Source organism: Podarcis muralis, chromosome 7 (assembly GCF_964188315.1).
Source record: "Podarcis muralis chromosome 7, rPodMur119.hap1.1, whole genome shotgun sequence".
Classification (NCBI taxonomy): domain Eukaryota; kingdom Metazoa; phylum Chordata; class Lepidosauria; order Squamata; family Lacertidae; genus Podarcis; species Podarcis muralis.
In genome coordinates this window covers 89,640,251-89,654,176 of record NC_135661.1, presented here as the reverse complement: position 1 = coordinate 89,654,176, position 13,926 = coordinate 89,640,251, and the positions used below count along the sequence as shown (strand labels likewise).

Below are 13,926 nucleotides of genomic sequence, written 5' to 3'. Positions count from 1 at the left end.
CCTGCGTAGCCCAGCACACCCCCCCCACCCCAGCCTCTTCCATGGGTGCAAAATGGTGCTTGGGTCTCAACTGCAAAGGTTTTAACCCTTCGCCCCCCCGGTCGGTGAAAAAGGCTTTGATAGTCCTGCTGTCCATAAGAAATTCGGGAGCCCACGCCCCCTCCCCATGTCGACCTGTCAACCCGCCGCCCTCCCCACAAAAAAACCCCCAAACCAAAATAAAAATAAAAAACCCAAACGTTTTAAAAGAAATTAATACAAAATAAGCACAGCTTTATCATAGAGGTTAATAAAAAAAGGGCTAATACTTAAATTCTGTATGCCTTTTACAAAGCAAAAAACTGGAAGAAGGGAAAAAAGCGGTAAAGGAGTCCAACAAAGCAATCTAAAGTCAGAATTTGGATATTTTTTTTTTGTAAAACATTTTGTGGTTTTGTTTTTTTAAATAACGTATTCATGGTTACCAGCCATAGTCATAACAAAAGTTATTCATAATAAAATGTATCTAAAATAACATTTCTATCTGAAACAGGAACCTTGTCTCTCTAATTTTTTTGTTGTTTTTTTCAAAGAAATAGTTCTCTCAGGTCTGCTCTTCTGGGTTTTTCTGTATGCTACTGTTCGGTATACTTTTTTGGGGGGGGGTAGGGAGGGAAAGGCCTTTTTTTCTCAATATTTAAAACAGTTCTCGGAGGGCGAGAGAGGGGAGAGGAAGAGGAGAACGATGGAAAGGTCCTCTGTACCTAAGAGCCTGCCAAGGTCAGCTTTTGGAGAACGGGGAAAGGGGTTTGGGGTTTTGGGGGGGGGTTTGCCCATCATGCGAAAAACAGTGGCTTTGGGGGAGAAAGGCACACTCACACACCCAACTCGCATGCACACGCACAAACAAAGTCGGGGCGCAAGGGAAACTAGCAAGGCTACCCTCCCGCAGACACCCCCCCCCCCCATCTGACAAGCTGCCTTGGGCATCCTGCACCTTGGAAGAGCCCCCCCCCCAGCGCCAAGCGTGGATGGGGGGTCTTGAAAACGCTTAGGACGTCTGTTTCACCCTCCGCCTGCACAGAAAGGCCTCCCATTAGTCGTTTTCTTATTTTTTAAAAAAAGAACAGCCAGCGTCTCAGCCCCTCTGAAGGCGGTAAAAATCACCCCCCTGTTCCGCAGCCGTTTCGTTGCAGAACGCTGACCCCAAAGGGCTGGTGGCGGGAGGTTTGGAAGTCCGGAGGGTCCCGACGCAGCCGTTTGCCCCCCTGTAGTGTTTTGTGTAAATGCCAGGACAGAGAAACCATCCACCCGCCTGGAGTTAAAATGGAGAAGCCTTCTGGTCCCGTTGGGATTCCTGCCCAGGAGGTCTTTCTGCTCCCCAACCCTGTTGGAAAGGGTGGCGGTGGGGATCTCTCAGATCCCTCAGCCGCCAATTGCCTCCTGGGTCATGGGGGGCGAGGATCTCGGCTTGGCTCCTGCAAATTCATCAGCACCGTGAACTCAACCGCCTGCACCCAGGAGTGCCACCTGTCACTCGTAAGCACCAGAAAACCGCCGCAGAACTTGGGGCGGTGGTCCCCCCCCCCACAAGTGGTCAGGGACCCACCATGGCTTTTGCTGTGACCCACTCAATCTTTCCACCACCCCCCCCCACATAAACCCGTCTCAGGGAAGACAGACCACTGTGCACCCCCAAATGTTAGGAAAATGAACGGCCGAGCTTTCGAGACCCGCCAACAGAACTGCTCCTCCTCTTCCACCAGCCTTCGGACATTCCCCCCCGCCTTGCAATTATGGGAGGGAGAAGAGAAAATTCACCTTGCGCCGGACACAAGGAACCCATAGCAGCTGAACCCAGAAAAGAACTTTGATCCTAAACCACGAAACTGCCGGCTGACCCCCCAAACCCATTTGAACTGTTTCAACGAAACTAGGTCCGGCGCCCCAACCAACGCCCTGCACACCCGAGAGTCGGCCGCGGCCGAAGGGGTCCAAAACCCCAGCGCCCAAAGGGCCACGGCACTCTCAATCTAGGGGTGGCGGTGGGGCGGCCCGGACGTCTCTCCTCAACTGCCACCTGCTACTCTCCTGCCCAGTTCCCCAAAGACCGTCTTCTCCAACCAAGTGCGCCCCCTCGACCCGTTTCGGACGACAACTCCCATCGGGTCGAGAGAGGGCACTTGGGTCCGGGGAAGGCGGCCCTAAGAGGTAGCATATGGACATCGTTTCATTTATATATCTATATATATATTTATATGTATGTATGTATAAAAAGAACCAGGGACAAGCCTGCAAAGCTGAGCACTCCGGTGTGGGGCTGCGCCACCCCCCGCTGCATCCTGCCCTTCTCCACCTGCTCTCGGGAAAGGGGTGGGGGGAGTATTAGAGGCACTTAAAAAAACTGTGTCAGTCACCTGCAGCACCAATGCCTTCCTTCCCTCCCCACTAAGACTCTTCCTCCTCCTCCTCCAATGCCAGGTACAGAAAGCTGTCAGCTGGGTTAGCTCAGACGGAAACCAGCTCGCCCAGGTAACCCCACGATGCCCCTCCCGTGTCCTGGCCGCAGATGGGGCAGGCATCTAAAACATCCCAAATCCAGGTAGCAGGAGAGGACCAGTCTCATCACCTTGGCTGGTCTGTTTCAAGAGGAGGAGAGGGAGGAGGAGGAGGAGGAAGAAGGCGAGGCGGTCGGAGGGGGGCGAGGGAGATGAGGGAAAGAGAAAACGAGAAAAACCCCCAAGGGGAAGGGGGCGACACGACCCAAATTCAGCCTCCTCCGCCCTCCTGCCAGTTAAACTTCTAGGGGCCTCCTGCCCACCTGCTCCCTTGTGCACGTCGACGTATTAAAAACCAATAGCTGAAGTTATTATAATAATAAAAAGTAGGGGGGGGGGGGGAAATATTAGAACACAGTAAGACGGTGAGATTGTAGTGACAGCTTTTTCTCCCCCTCTGTCTCCCTTCCGGCGGCTGGGAACTGCTGGAGGTGGTTTCGTGGGGGAAGGGGTTCGCCCCCCCTTCCCCACAGCAAACACACCCCTGGGAGATGAGGGGCTTATAACAAAAAACAAAAACAAGGGGTGGGGAAGGGGGAAAAAAATAAACAGCCACCCTAAAGCTTCTCAGGAACATCAGCAGATGCAGCTTCTTTCAAATGGTGGAAGTCTTGTCGGTGCCATCTGGAGAGAGAGAGAGAGAGAGAGAGAGAGCGCAGAATTATAGCAGGTGGAGGAATAGATGGGAAAGGATGTTGGTTCCCAGTTTCCGAGCACAATTCGAAGTGTTGGTGCTGACCTTTTAAAGCCATAAACAGCCTCAGCCCAGTATACCTGAAGGAGCGTCTCCACCCCCATCGTCCAGCCCGGACACTGAGGTCCAGCGCCGAGGGCCTTCTGGTGGTTCCCTTGCTGCAAGAAGTGAAATTACAGGGAACCAGGCAGAGGGCCTTCTTGGTGGTGGCGCCCTCCCTGTGCAACGCCCTCCCATCAGATGTCAAGGAAATAAACAACTATCTGACTTTTAGAAGACATCTGAAGGCAGCCCTGTGTAGGGAAGATTTTTAATGTTTGAGGTTCTGTTGTGGTTTTTTTTTTTTTTGCAATGCAACAAGCTTTATTAATAGATTTTATTGTGCTTTTAGTATTTCTAAAATATTTTAATATTAACTGTCTCAGACTATGTAAAAGGAAAGGTGAGAATCTGGATGTAATAAAAACAGGAGCTGGTGTGGTGCAGCAGTTAAGAGTACTGGATCGGAGCCTGGGAGACCAGCGTTCGAATCCCGCCCCCCATGGCCACGAAGCCCTCCCTGGGTGACCTTAGGGGCCAGTCGCTGCCTCTCAGCCTAGCCTGCCCCACAGGGTTGCTGTGGGAACTGAATGAGGCGTAAGCCGCCTTGAGCTCTCTGGAGAAAAAGGTGGGCTAGAAATGCATTGAATAAATGAAAGTAAAAGAAGCCGCTCACCGCCCAGTGCGTGCTCCGTCATGCTGAGACACAGGGACTCCAGCGTAGGGTTGATCTCCAGGTCTGTTCCAGGGAGCTGGCAATCTGGAGAGGGGAAACGCAATCGCAGGCGGTCACTGCCCGTTCTGACCCAGGTTGACAGGATCAAAGAGTCGTAGAGCTGGGAGGGACCACGAGGGTCATCTAGCCCAACCCCCGGCAATGTAGGGATCTTTTGCCCAACGCGGGGCTTGAACCCACAAGATTAAGAGTCTCACACTCGACCCTGACTCAGACATCCAGTCTTGTTTGCTTGGTCAATGGGAAAGTCAGGGGGCAAGGACAGTGCTCCCCCTTGCCTCCACAAAGGTTTAAGTCAGGGGTCAGCAGACTTTTCCAGCAGGGGGCCAGTCCACTGTCCCTCAGACCTTGTGGGGGGCCAGACTATATTTTGGAGGGAAAAAATGAACGAATACCTATGCCCCACCAATAACCCAGAGATGCATTTTAAAGAAAAGAACACATTCTGCTCATGTAAAAACACGCTGAATCCCGGATCGTCTGCAGGATGGATTTAGAAGGTGATTGGGCTGAATCCGGCCCCTGGGCCTCAGTTTGCCTATCCATGGTTTAAGTCCTGCAGTGAGATCTCGCAGCAGCTGCTCTATGAGCCGCTGGGAGTTACCCAGAAGCAAGGAAAAAGCAGTCTGCATGTGCCCTGTGGCACTCATTGCCTGCGTTCCAGCGCTGTGCCTGTTTTGTTTGTGGCTAAATTTTTCTGAGAAGGACCAAATGGCCAAGCAACCCCCCCTTTCCTGACACTGAAGGCAAGAATCTGGCTGACTCACCCTGTGGGAACATGAGGATGGCCTGGGGGGATGTGTGGACGGGGAGCGAATGGGTCCGCTGGACAGAACTGCGACTCTGGCCCGGCATGCTGTTGCTGCCCCCGGGGTTGGCAAACCACAGGTTCTTGGAGGGGAAAAGAGAATTTGATTTAAACAGAGGGGCAAACTGGAGAAACAAAACACACACACACACACACAAACACAAACACCAAAAACCACCCCTCCCAGTAGGTGAGTTACTGCCACGGAGCCGAGGGAGAGGGGTGAAGCCTGACATGTCCCAAATAAGTCTCGCCTGCAGGTTTATGTTTGGGGCACCTGGGTGGCAAGTGCGAGACCAGGGTGCTGACCCAGCTGGGCACCTCTTCTGATGTGGCTACAGTGATCCATGCGACGGTCACCATCAGGCTTGATTATTGCAACTTGCTCTACGTGGGGCTGCCCTAGAAGCTGACCCAGAAACTCCAGTGGGTGCAGAATGCAGCGGTGAGGTTCCTTACGGGGTCCTTGCCACAGGATCACATTCAGCCAGTGCTTTACCAACTGCGCTGGCTCCCGGGGGAGTACAGGGTCAGGTTTAAGGTGCTGGTTTTGACCTTTAAAGCCCTATGGGGCCTAGGACCCTCGTACCTACGGGACCGCCTCTCCTGGTATGCCCCACGGAGGACCTTAAGGTCCACAAATCACAACATTTTGGGGGTCCCAGGTCACAAGGCGGTTAGATTGGTCTCAACTAGGGCCAGGGCCTTTTCAGTACTGGCCCCGACTTGGTGGAACGCTCTGTCACAAGAGACTAGGGCCCTGCGGGACTTGACATCTTTCCGCAGGGCCTGCAAGATGGAGCTGTTCCGCCTGGCCTTTGGTTGGGACTCAGTCAGACCCTTATGTTTCCCTCCCCTTACGGTCTTGATCTATGGGCTATTATTAAAATGAGGCTGCATTTTAAATTGTATTTTTAACCTGTATTTTAAATTGTGTTTTTTTTGTTTCTCTCCCCACCCCCATTGTTTTTATTGTAATTTTACTGGTATTAGCCGCCCTGAGCCCGGCTCTGACCGGGGAGGGCAGGGTATAAATAATTTATTATTATTATTAGCCGCCATCTTCACAGAATATGTAGCAATGCTAATATGGGGTCTGCTCCATCTCCCTCATCTCTACAACGCAGCCTTTGGCAACCTGGTGCCCTCTAGGTGTCTGGGGCTACAGCTGCTGCCCGCAGGGCCACAGGCAGGAAGGAGACGAGTTGTAATCCAAAATACCTGGAGGGCACTTGGCTGGCTACCCCTGCGATAGGTTGTCAGCCAAGCCCCTGGGGTTGCACCGGAGTACAACACAGTCGAGACCTTCCTTCCACAAAGATCTTTTTCGCCAAGTGATGTCAGCAAAAGGCAGCTCCACACATTTTGCTCACTGCTTATGTCCCTGTAAGATTATTTCCGCAACAGAGCACGTTGCATGTCCCTGGTAATAAATCCCCCATTTTCAAAACACACCAACGCTTCAGTTTAAGCAGCTCAAGTAAGGCGGCTTAGAATGCCCCCTTCTGAAGGAGCCCTCTTGGGTTAATGGAGAGGTGGCCAGGCTGCCTTTCAGAGGCATCCTGTTACCTTAAAGATAAAGGGACCCCTGACCATTAGGTCCAGTTGCGGACGACTCTGGGGTTGCAGCGCTCATCTCGCTTTACTGGCCGAGGGAGCCAGCGTCCAGCTTCCGGGTCATGTGGCCAGCAGGACTAAGCCGCTTCTGGAGAACCAGAGCAGCGCACAGAAACGCCGTTTACCTTCCCGCCGGAGCGGTACCTATTTATCTACTTGCACTCTGACGTACTTTCAAACTGCTAGGTTGGCAGGAGCAGGGACCGAGCAATGGGAGCTCACCTCGTCGCGGGGATTCGAACCGCTGACCTTCTGATCGGCAAGTCCTAGGCTCTGTGGTTTAACTCACAGCGCCACCCGTTTCCCTTCCAGTTACCTTAGCGCAGGGCTATAAAGGGAACCCTCCCTCCCTCCTTCCCATCCCTTTCTTACCTGCCGCCCTTGGCTCCCAAGGTTCGGGCTGGTGAGGGCATGCCGTGGGGAGACTCCGCCGATCCCCACAGGGCTCAGGATCCCCAGGCGGCTGGGAGGAATGGCGCGGGGGGGCATCTGGAATTGCCGCTGTCCTCTGCGGGCCACCCCCACCCCCACAGATCCAGCTATGGGGAGAGAATTGGAACCAAAGGCCCATCTAGAAGAGTACCAAAGCGGGGTGGGGATGGGGAAAGAGAGAGAGAGAGAGAAGTCAGTCCAGTTGTTAAGTACCATCACTTGTGAATACAGGTAGAATTTCACAATAAGGCTGCTGTGACCCAAACCCAGGCCACAGGCTGGCCACCCTTACCTTAGCTCTAGTGGCCCCCAAACCTTTTCTGGCCACTAGCCCCCCTGGTTCCAGAAAATCACCCCGAGTGCCCCCTACCCCACCCTAGAAAGAGCATCATTCAGAACAGCGGTTCACATGACCCACTGATAACAACACAATAAAATTCAAAATGCTAACCATTAATTGCACATTTATTCAATACCTGGTTCAAACCATTAATTCAACAAAACTGATGAACCCGATCCAGTGATTAAAAACTTCAAATCTGATAGTCATCTGCACCTCCAGTGCCTCCCCGCCTTGCAGGCCTAAGGCGTCAGGGCCCGGACTGACTCCAGCTACAAATGCTGAGGCTGCTTTTAATAATAGTATTATTATTGTTATTATTATTATTATTTCCTCCACTCCTCACACAGACCAGACACACACAACCCGCGCAAAAGGAAAACCGCACTCCCAAAAGACGAGCAGGCCCTAGGAGGCAGCAGAAAGCAAGCCCACGCAAACCACTCTCCTGTGTTTTGAATAGGGTTGTCAACCAATCAATGGCTTTGATCAAAACTGTTCAAGAGCCAGGCAGTTCAGATTTACATACTGCCAACTCCACAATAGGGGATTGCTTTCATAGGATGCTGACTTAAGCGACGACAGTTTCCCTTAAGCATGAAAGGAATAATTTGACGAGATGTTGCCCCTCCTTTTCAGGCAAGGTGGAAAGTCGTTCGCATTGTTTCAGAGAATTCATTAAGCAACAATGCCCCAACCCTTTTAAGCGTTCCCAAACTTAGGCAGCTGCTTCCAAGACAGCTCTGACAGTGTTGTGGCTCTATTTTCATCAGCAAGCAAGAGAAAGGTGTGTTTTGTCATAATAGCAGTTAGTACCTCAGCTGCTCGCAAGGCACTAAAGGAAAGTGTTGCTCTTCTGAGCAGAAGTGTTTGCTTGCAAGCTGCTTTGAGTTGCCTTTGGCAAGAAAGAGCCACCAATAAATTTAATAAATAGTAAGATGATAACAATGCTTTTGAATTATGGTGATAATTATGGTGATTTGAATTAATAATAGATGCTTTTGGATTCTGGTGCTGGAGGAGACTCTGGAGAGTCCCATGGACTGCAAGAAGATCAAACCTCTCCATTCCTAAGGAAATCAGCCCTGAGTGCTCACTGGAAGGACAGATCCTGAAGCTGAGGCTCCAAGACTTTGGCCACCTCATGAGAAGAGAAGACTCCCTGGAGAAGACCCTGATGTTGGGAAAGATGGAGGGCACAAGGAGAAGGGGACGACAGAGGATGAGATGGTGGGACAGTGTTCTGGAAGCTACCAGGATGAGTTTGACCAAACTGCGGGAGGCAGAGGAAGACAGGAGTGATCTTTTTATTATTGGTTGTTAGCTGCCCTGAGCCCTGTCTTGGCTGGGGAGGGCAGGGTAGAAATAAAATTATTATTATTATTATTATTATTATTATTATTATTATTATTATTATTATTAAAGTGTGCTCTGGTCCACAGGGTAACAAAGAGTCAGACACGACTAAACAACAACAACAAGATAATAACAACAGCTGTTTCTGTGCCATTTTTGCGATCTTCGGGGAGCCATTTTCGCCCCTTTAATGCCGCTTCCAAGTTCGCAGCAATGCGCACCTACGCGGTCACGCATGATTCAAACGCATGTAAGGGGGGCGGGCGGGTTGCCTGTACTAAGGGAGGTACTACAAAGTTGCCTGGGAGTATTAGAGCTAATGTCACTATGTAGAGTGCAAATTAGAATGAAATTCGGTCAGGACTTCCACTCAAGGAACAATATTGTGAACCGCTCTGAGACCTGCGGGTATAAAGCGGTATACAAATTTACCAAACAAACAAACAAACAAACATACACACCCACCCACCCACCCATATATATATAAAATAATACTACAACAACAACAGCCGCATAAAACCCTAGCTTTCGGCCTTAGAACCCTCTGTGGCAGGAGGCTGCCCTGCCTAACCCAGGACCCTCCTGGCCTAATCCTGTCCCTTGAACTCACCCTTTCTGCGGACGGTAGCCTTGCATGTCCAGCACGGCCTTCCTGGGAAACGTCCGGAGCAGCTTTAGCACCTGCTGCTTCCAGGACAGGAGCCTCTTCTTCTGCGTCTCTGTGAAAGCCTGGAGGGAGGGCACAGGAGGGCAGGCGTGAGTTGGGATGGGCAGAGCGGGCGGACATGGGGCCCTAACCCCCTCTGGGAAGCCCAATGCCTACCTCGTGCATCAGGCATTTCTCTATCAGCTGAAGGTAGCTGGTGATGTTCTCCTCGTCCGGTCGGGAGACCAGCAACTGCGTACACACTGCAGGGGGAAATGGAAGAAAGGAACTGAAAAATAAAACTGCCGCTGTTGTAACGCTGTTAACACAAATCTACGGGGCAACCACAACTGGAAAACTGTGTGCGGCTGCGGTCGCCTCGCCTCAAAAAGGATATTGCAGTCAGAAAAAGGTTCTGAGTGCAGCTGGTATAGCACCGGGTGAATGTGATCCCGCAGCAAGGACCCCGTAAGGAGTCTCGCCACGGCGTTCTGCACCGGCTGGAGTTTCTGGGTCAGTCTCAAGGGCAACCCCACGTACAGCGAGTTACAATAATACAGTCTGGAGGTGACTGTTGCGTGGATCACAGTGGCCAGATCAGGGCGAGAGAGGCAAGGAGCCCTGCTGCTAAGTTTCAGATCACTCACCCATCGCACAGGTGGCCGCCCCCTTGGTCTTTGGAAACCTGAGTGGTCTGCATGTCCATTTTAACTTCTGGGGCCCTGGGGCAAGAGGCCCTGCAGGCCGACGGACTAAAGCACTGTTAGCACGGAGACCCGGCCATTTCAAAAGACGAACCCTAAACCTACGAGGGACCATGAGGTGTTAAGAGGGTTCACTGGGCGGCGCGCATCCTACCGCTTCAGACCTGGTGGCAACCCGGAGCCCTCACCTTTGCCCATCACCCGGGTGAACTGCCCTGCAATGTCCCCCTCGGCGATGGGCGCCGCCCCCGACTCCCCGTCGCAAGGGGAGCCTGTCGGGGGCAGGAAGGTGTCGGTGGCCGGGTCCTTGTCCTCAGAAGGGTTGCCGCTCTTGTCCAGACACAGCTTGGTGGCTCCGCGCTGCTCCGCTGGCAGCTGCTGCTGGCTCTCCTTGGAGGCTGCCATGGCCTGCAGGGCGTGGAAGGCCTTGATGGGGGTGATGATGATCTGCTGCAGCTCCTGGAGGGCGTTCCACAAGTTCCCACCTTCCAAGATGTCCTGGGGGGGAGGGGGAGAGGGGGGGAGGAGGAGAGAAAAAGGAGAACTTGAAGAGGGGAATTTTTTGGCGGGGGAGATGGAGGAGGAGCGGCTGGAAGCATTAAGGGAAATGAGCTTTTGTCGAAGTTAATTTGGATTTCCGTACTCGTGGACTAGAGTATTGTTTAGGGACTTTCGTTGCGAGGCATATTGTTTATTAGTGTGCATACATTCGCATTGTTAATTGTTTTTTATTATTTTTAATATGTTTTCATTATTTTTATTATGTAGTTTGTGCTCTGAATAATTTTTATTACGTATTTTGTGCTTCATATATTGTAACTTTATGTTGTGAACCACCCTGAGACATACCGGTATATACAAATTATTATTAGTGCTTTTTTTCTGAAACAAATGTTTAGGAGTGCTCTCATTTTCCTACTCATATTGAAATACTGCCCCCTCACTGAGGCCAAACTTAGATTCACAAAATGTTGAGGGGTATGTGTACCCCTGTGCACCCCGTAAATAACACTGTTGATGGTGATGATGATGATTTAGTTACACTGTTATTCTAAATCACATTTTGGACGCACTTAGCTCCTATTTTAGACACCCTGTCTTTCCCACAGCTACAGGATACTCAAAAAATGACAATTCTGTTCCATTTCATACACGAAACTCGCACCCAAGAGGGGGTTATGTTCTGGGGATGGCACATACACATGGGACCACCCCCTTGGAAGCACCCCATAACCACAAGCAAGACAGAGAGCTATTAGGGGAAAACCCTGTGCAAAAAGAGCTTTTGGGTTCTCCGCCTTCCATGCAGTTAAATCTGTGCGATTTCAACCACATCAAATTGAAATCACACGGGTTAAAATGTGCATCAGCTGTGAGTTACTGGTACCGTTAAGCTTACGAGACCCTCGGAAGCCCAGCCCTGCCTCTCAGTAGCAAAGTCTCCACCTTCAACTGGCTCTCTTACCTTCTCCAGAGACTTCAGGACGCTCTGCCTCTCCCGCAGCTTCTGGATGCTCAAGGCGATTTTGTGCCTCGCTCCTTTGGTGACGTTCTGGTCAGGGAAAAGAGGGACAGCTGAAATACCCACCTGCAGAGGCAGCTGCCGCCCAGCCCTCGGAGGAAGAAGCGTGTTTGAAAATGCACAGCAGCCCCCCAAGAATGGATGGTCTCAAGACAATTTGAAAAGAAAGACAGATGTTAATCGTTTAAGTTAATTTTATTTGAAAGTAGTATTGGAAAACTGCTACAATGACCTATACGGAAACTCAAGCCAGGGGGATTCAAGGAAGTCATTTAACAATGATAACAAAATTGGGATTTTAAGAGTGAGGATAAATGTTTGTTTGTTTTTTCTTTTTTTATATTGTACTGTTTTCTTGTTTGTTATAAATTTGGAAAATTAATTTTAAAAAATTGAAAAAAAGGGGGGGAAAGAATGGATGGTCTCAAGCAATATCCGCCTTTACAAAACAGCCACAGAAGCTCTAAGCATGTGTGAGCATAACAATGTCATGTTGCATGAAAAACTCCTAAGCCTCTAAGCTTTCCTTTGGGGGTGGCAGTCCTCAAAGTTGTAAGGAAAGGCTTAAAGGCATGCGGATAGTGTTGTGAACCGCCTTGAGACCTGTGAGTATAGGGAGTTATACAAATTTAATGAATAATAGTAATACTAATAGCTTCTCAGAAACCCAAAGGGCCCCTGGTAAGAGGTCTTCCAACAGCCTGGTGGCACAGGAACAACTCTAGACATGCTTTCTTTCCCCAGTCCCCCCTGTTTGCAAAGCAGTCGCCCCCAGCTGCCCCCAGGACTCTGGTTTAAGCACCTTGTGCAGTACCTGCGACTCCAGATGTTGCTCTGTGAGGGTCATCATCTCTTCGTAGGTCATCTGGGAGAAGAGGGCTGCATATTTGTGGAGGCGAAGACTCTTCAGCCACGAGGGGACATCTGTGGAGAGCGGTCGAGAGGTTAAGACACCTTTGGGGGAAAGCCTTGTGAGTAAGCCAATGTCACGGAGTGTGGAATCTAGGCAAATTGTATTGGGTCAGGCCCTTGCGGCGCAACAGAAGCGAAGTTGCCTGAACCATGTGTATTAATAAAACTTATAAACCATGTCGTTTTATGTTGGTTGAAAACTGAAATGTTTTAAAAATATTTTAAGGTCTTTTGGGGGGTGTTTTCTTGTGCTGAAAGCCATCTTGGTCTCCCTTTTGAGAGGAGGAGTAGAATAATCTCCTGCCGGCCTCATCCTGCACGGCCAATGGTCAGGAATGACGAGACACTTGAAGGGCAACAAGTTGGGGAAGGCTGTCCAGCACAGCCGAAGAGCAGTAAAAAACTGAGTGCCAGGGAACTGTCCCAGCAGTGAGGCATCTCAGAATGGGGAGTGTTCTTACCGCCCTTGGTCAGGACTATGTCTATCGGCATAGCAGTGTCTTTTAAACAAAAGGACGTTTCCCAGGTAACAGGGTCTACAGGAGGGGCCAAGGCTAAGCATATGTTTGCGACTCCCATTGGGACCATCAAGTCTCTGACTGCTGCAGACTCAGCTGCCTCGACCTGGGGCTGAACAGGCAAGAGGTGTGTCTGTATTTAACTTACACACACAAATGTACAGGCCAGGCAAGTGATTCCTCCTGAGCTTCCTGGGCACGAGAACATGGCAAGCCAAGAGGGACTGAAGAGGATGGGCATTTGTACCATTTTACAAAGTTTGAGGGGGGGGGGAATGGACTGCTCAAAGATAATAATAATAATAATAATAATAATAATAATAATAATAATAATATTTAGACCCCGCCCTCCCCAGCCAAGACCAGGCTCAGGGCGGCTAACAACCAATAATAAAAACAAGTTGATTAAAATACAATTTAAAAGATTAAGATACAATATTAAAACAATTAGGGAGCAATCTCATCACAGGAGAAAGGAAAAAGAAAAAGGGGGGATCAAATTGATTCTGAGCCAAAGGCCAGGTGGAACAACTCTGTCTTACAGGCCCTGCGGAAAGAGATCAGATCCCGCAGGGCCCTGGTCTCAAGAGACAGGGCCCGGGACCTCTAGGGTTCCACCAGGCCGGAGCCAGTGTTGATAAGGCCCTGGCTCTGGTTGAGGCTAATCTAACTTCCTTAGGGCCTGGGACCTCTAGGGTATGGCTATATATGGACCTTAAGGTCCTCCGTGGGGCATACCAGGAGAGGCGGTCCCGTAGGTACGAGGGTCCTAGGCCGTGAAGGGCTTTAAAGGACAAAACCAGCACCTTAGATCTGACCCTGTAAGATACAGCTACACATACACATCTGAGGACTCCTTTTGCAGAATCCTCATACCCCATTATCAGGGCTGGTGCTCAGCAGCTCTTTCTAATATTGTGAATTACTATAACTGCATTGTTTTAATGATTTCGTAAGAACTGTAGAATTGTAGAGCTGGAAGGGACCACAAGAGTCATCCAGTCCAACCCCCGGCAATGCAGGAGTGCCCAACGTGGGGCTCGAACCCACGAGCCTGAGAGTCTC

General features: G+C 50.5%; 1 protein-coding gene across 2 annotated transcripts in view; it reads right to left on the bottom strand.

Moving 5' to 3' along the window:
* Window positions 1-252: 252 nt before the first annotated feature.
* Window positions 253-13,926, bottom strand: part of SAMD4B (sterile alpha motif domain containing 4B) — a 33,603-nt gene continuing 19,929 nt past the window's right edge. The window contains exons 5-13 of one of the 2 annotated variants that reach the window (XM_077932403.1): window positions 12,234-12,355; window positions 11,375-11,461; window positions 10,098-10,407; window positions 9,383-9,468; window positions 9,170-9,288; window positions 6,804-7,002; window positions 4,774-4,897; window positions 3,947-4,030; window positions 253-3,161 (exon numbers count right to left, since the gene is read on the bottom strand). In XM_077932403.1, coding sequence (XP_077788529.1) covers window positions 3,133-3,161; window positions 3,947-4,030; window positions 4,774-4,897; window positions 6,804-7,002; window positions 9,170-9,288; window positions 9,383-9,468; window positions 10,098-10,407; window positions 11,375-11,461; window positions 12,234-12,355 — 1,160 coding nt within the window. In that variant the 3' untranslated portion in view covers window positions 253-3,132. The remainder of the gene's footprint in view (window positions 3,162-3,946; window positions 4,031-4,773; window positions 4,898-6,803; window positions 7,003-9,169; window positions 9,289-9,382; window positions 9,469-10,097; window positions 10,408-11,374; window positions 11,462-12,233; window positions 12,356-13,926) is intronic. The other variant, XM_028741859.2, reaches the window with a different exon arrangement.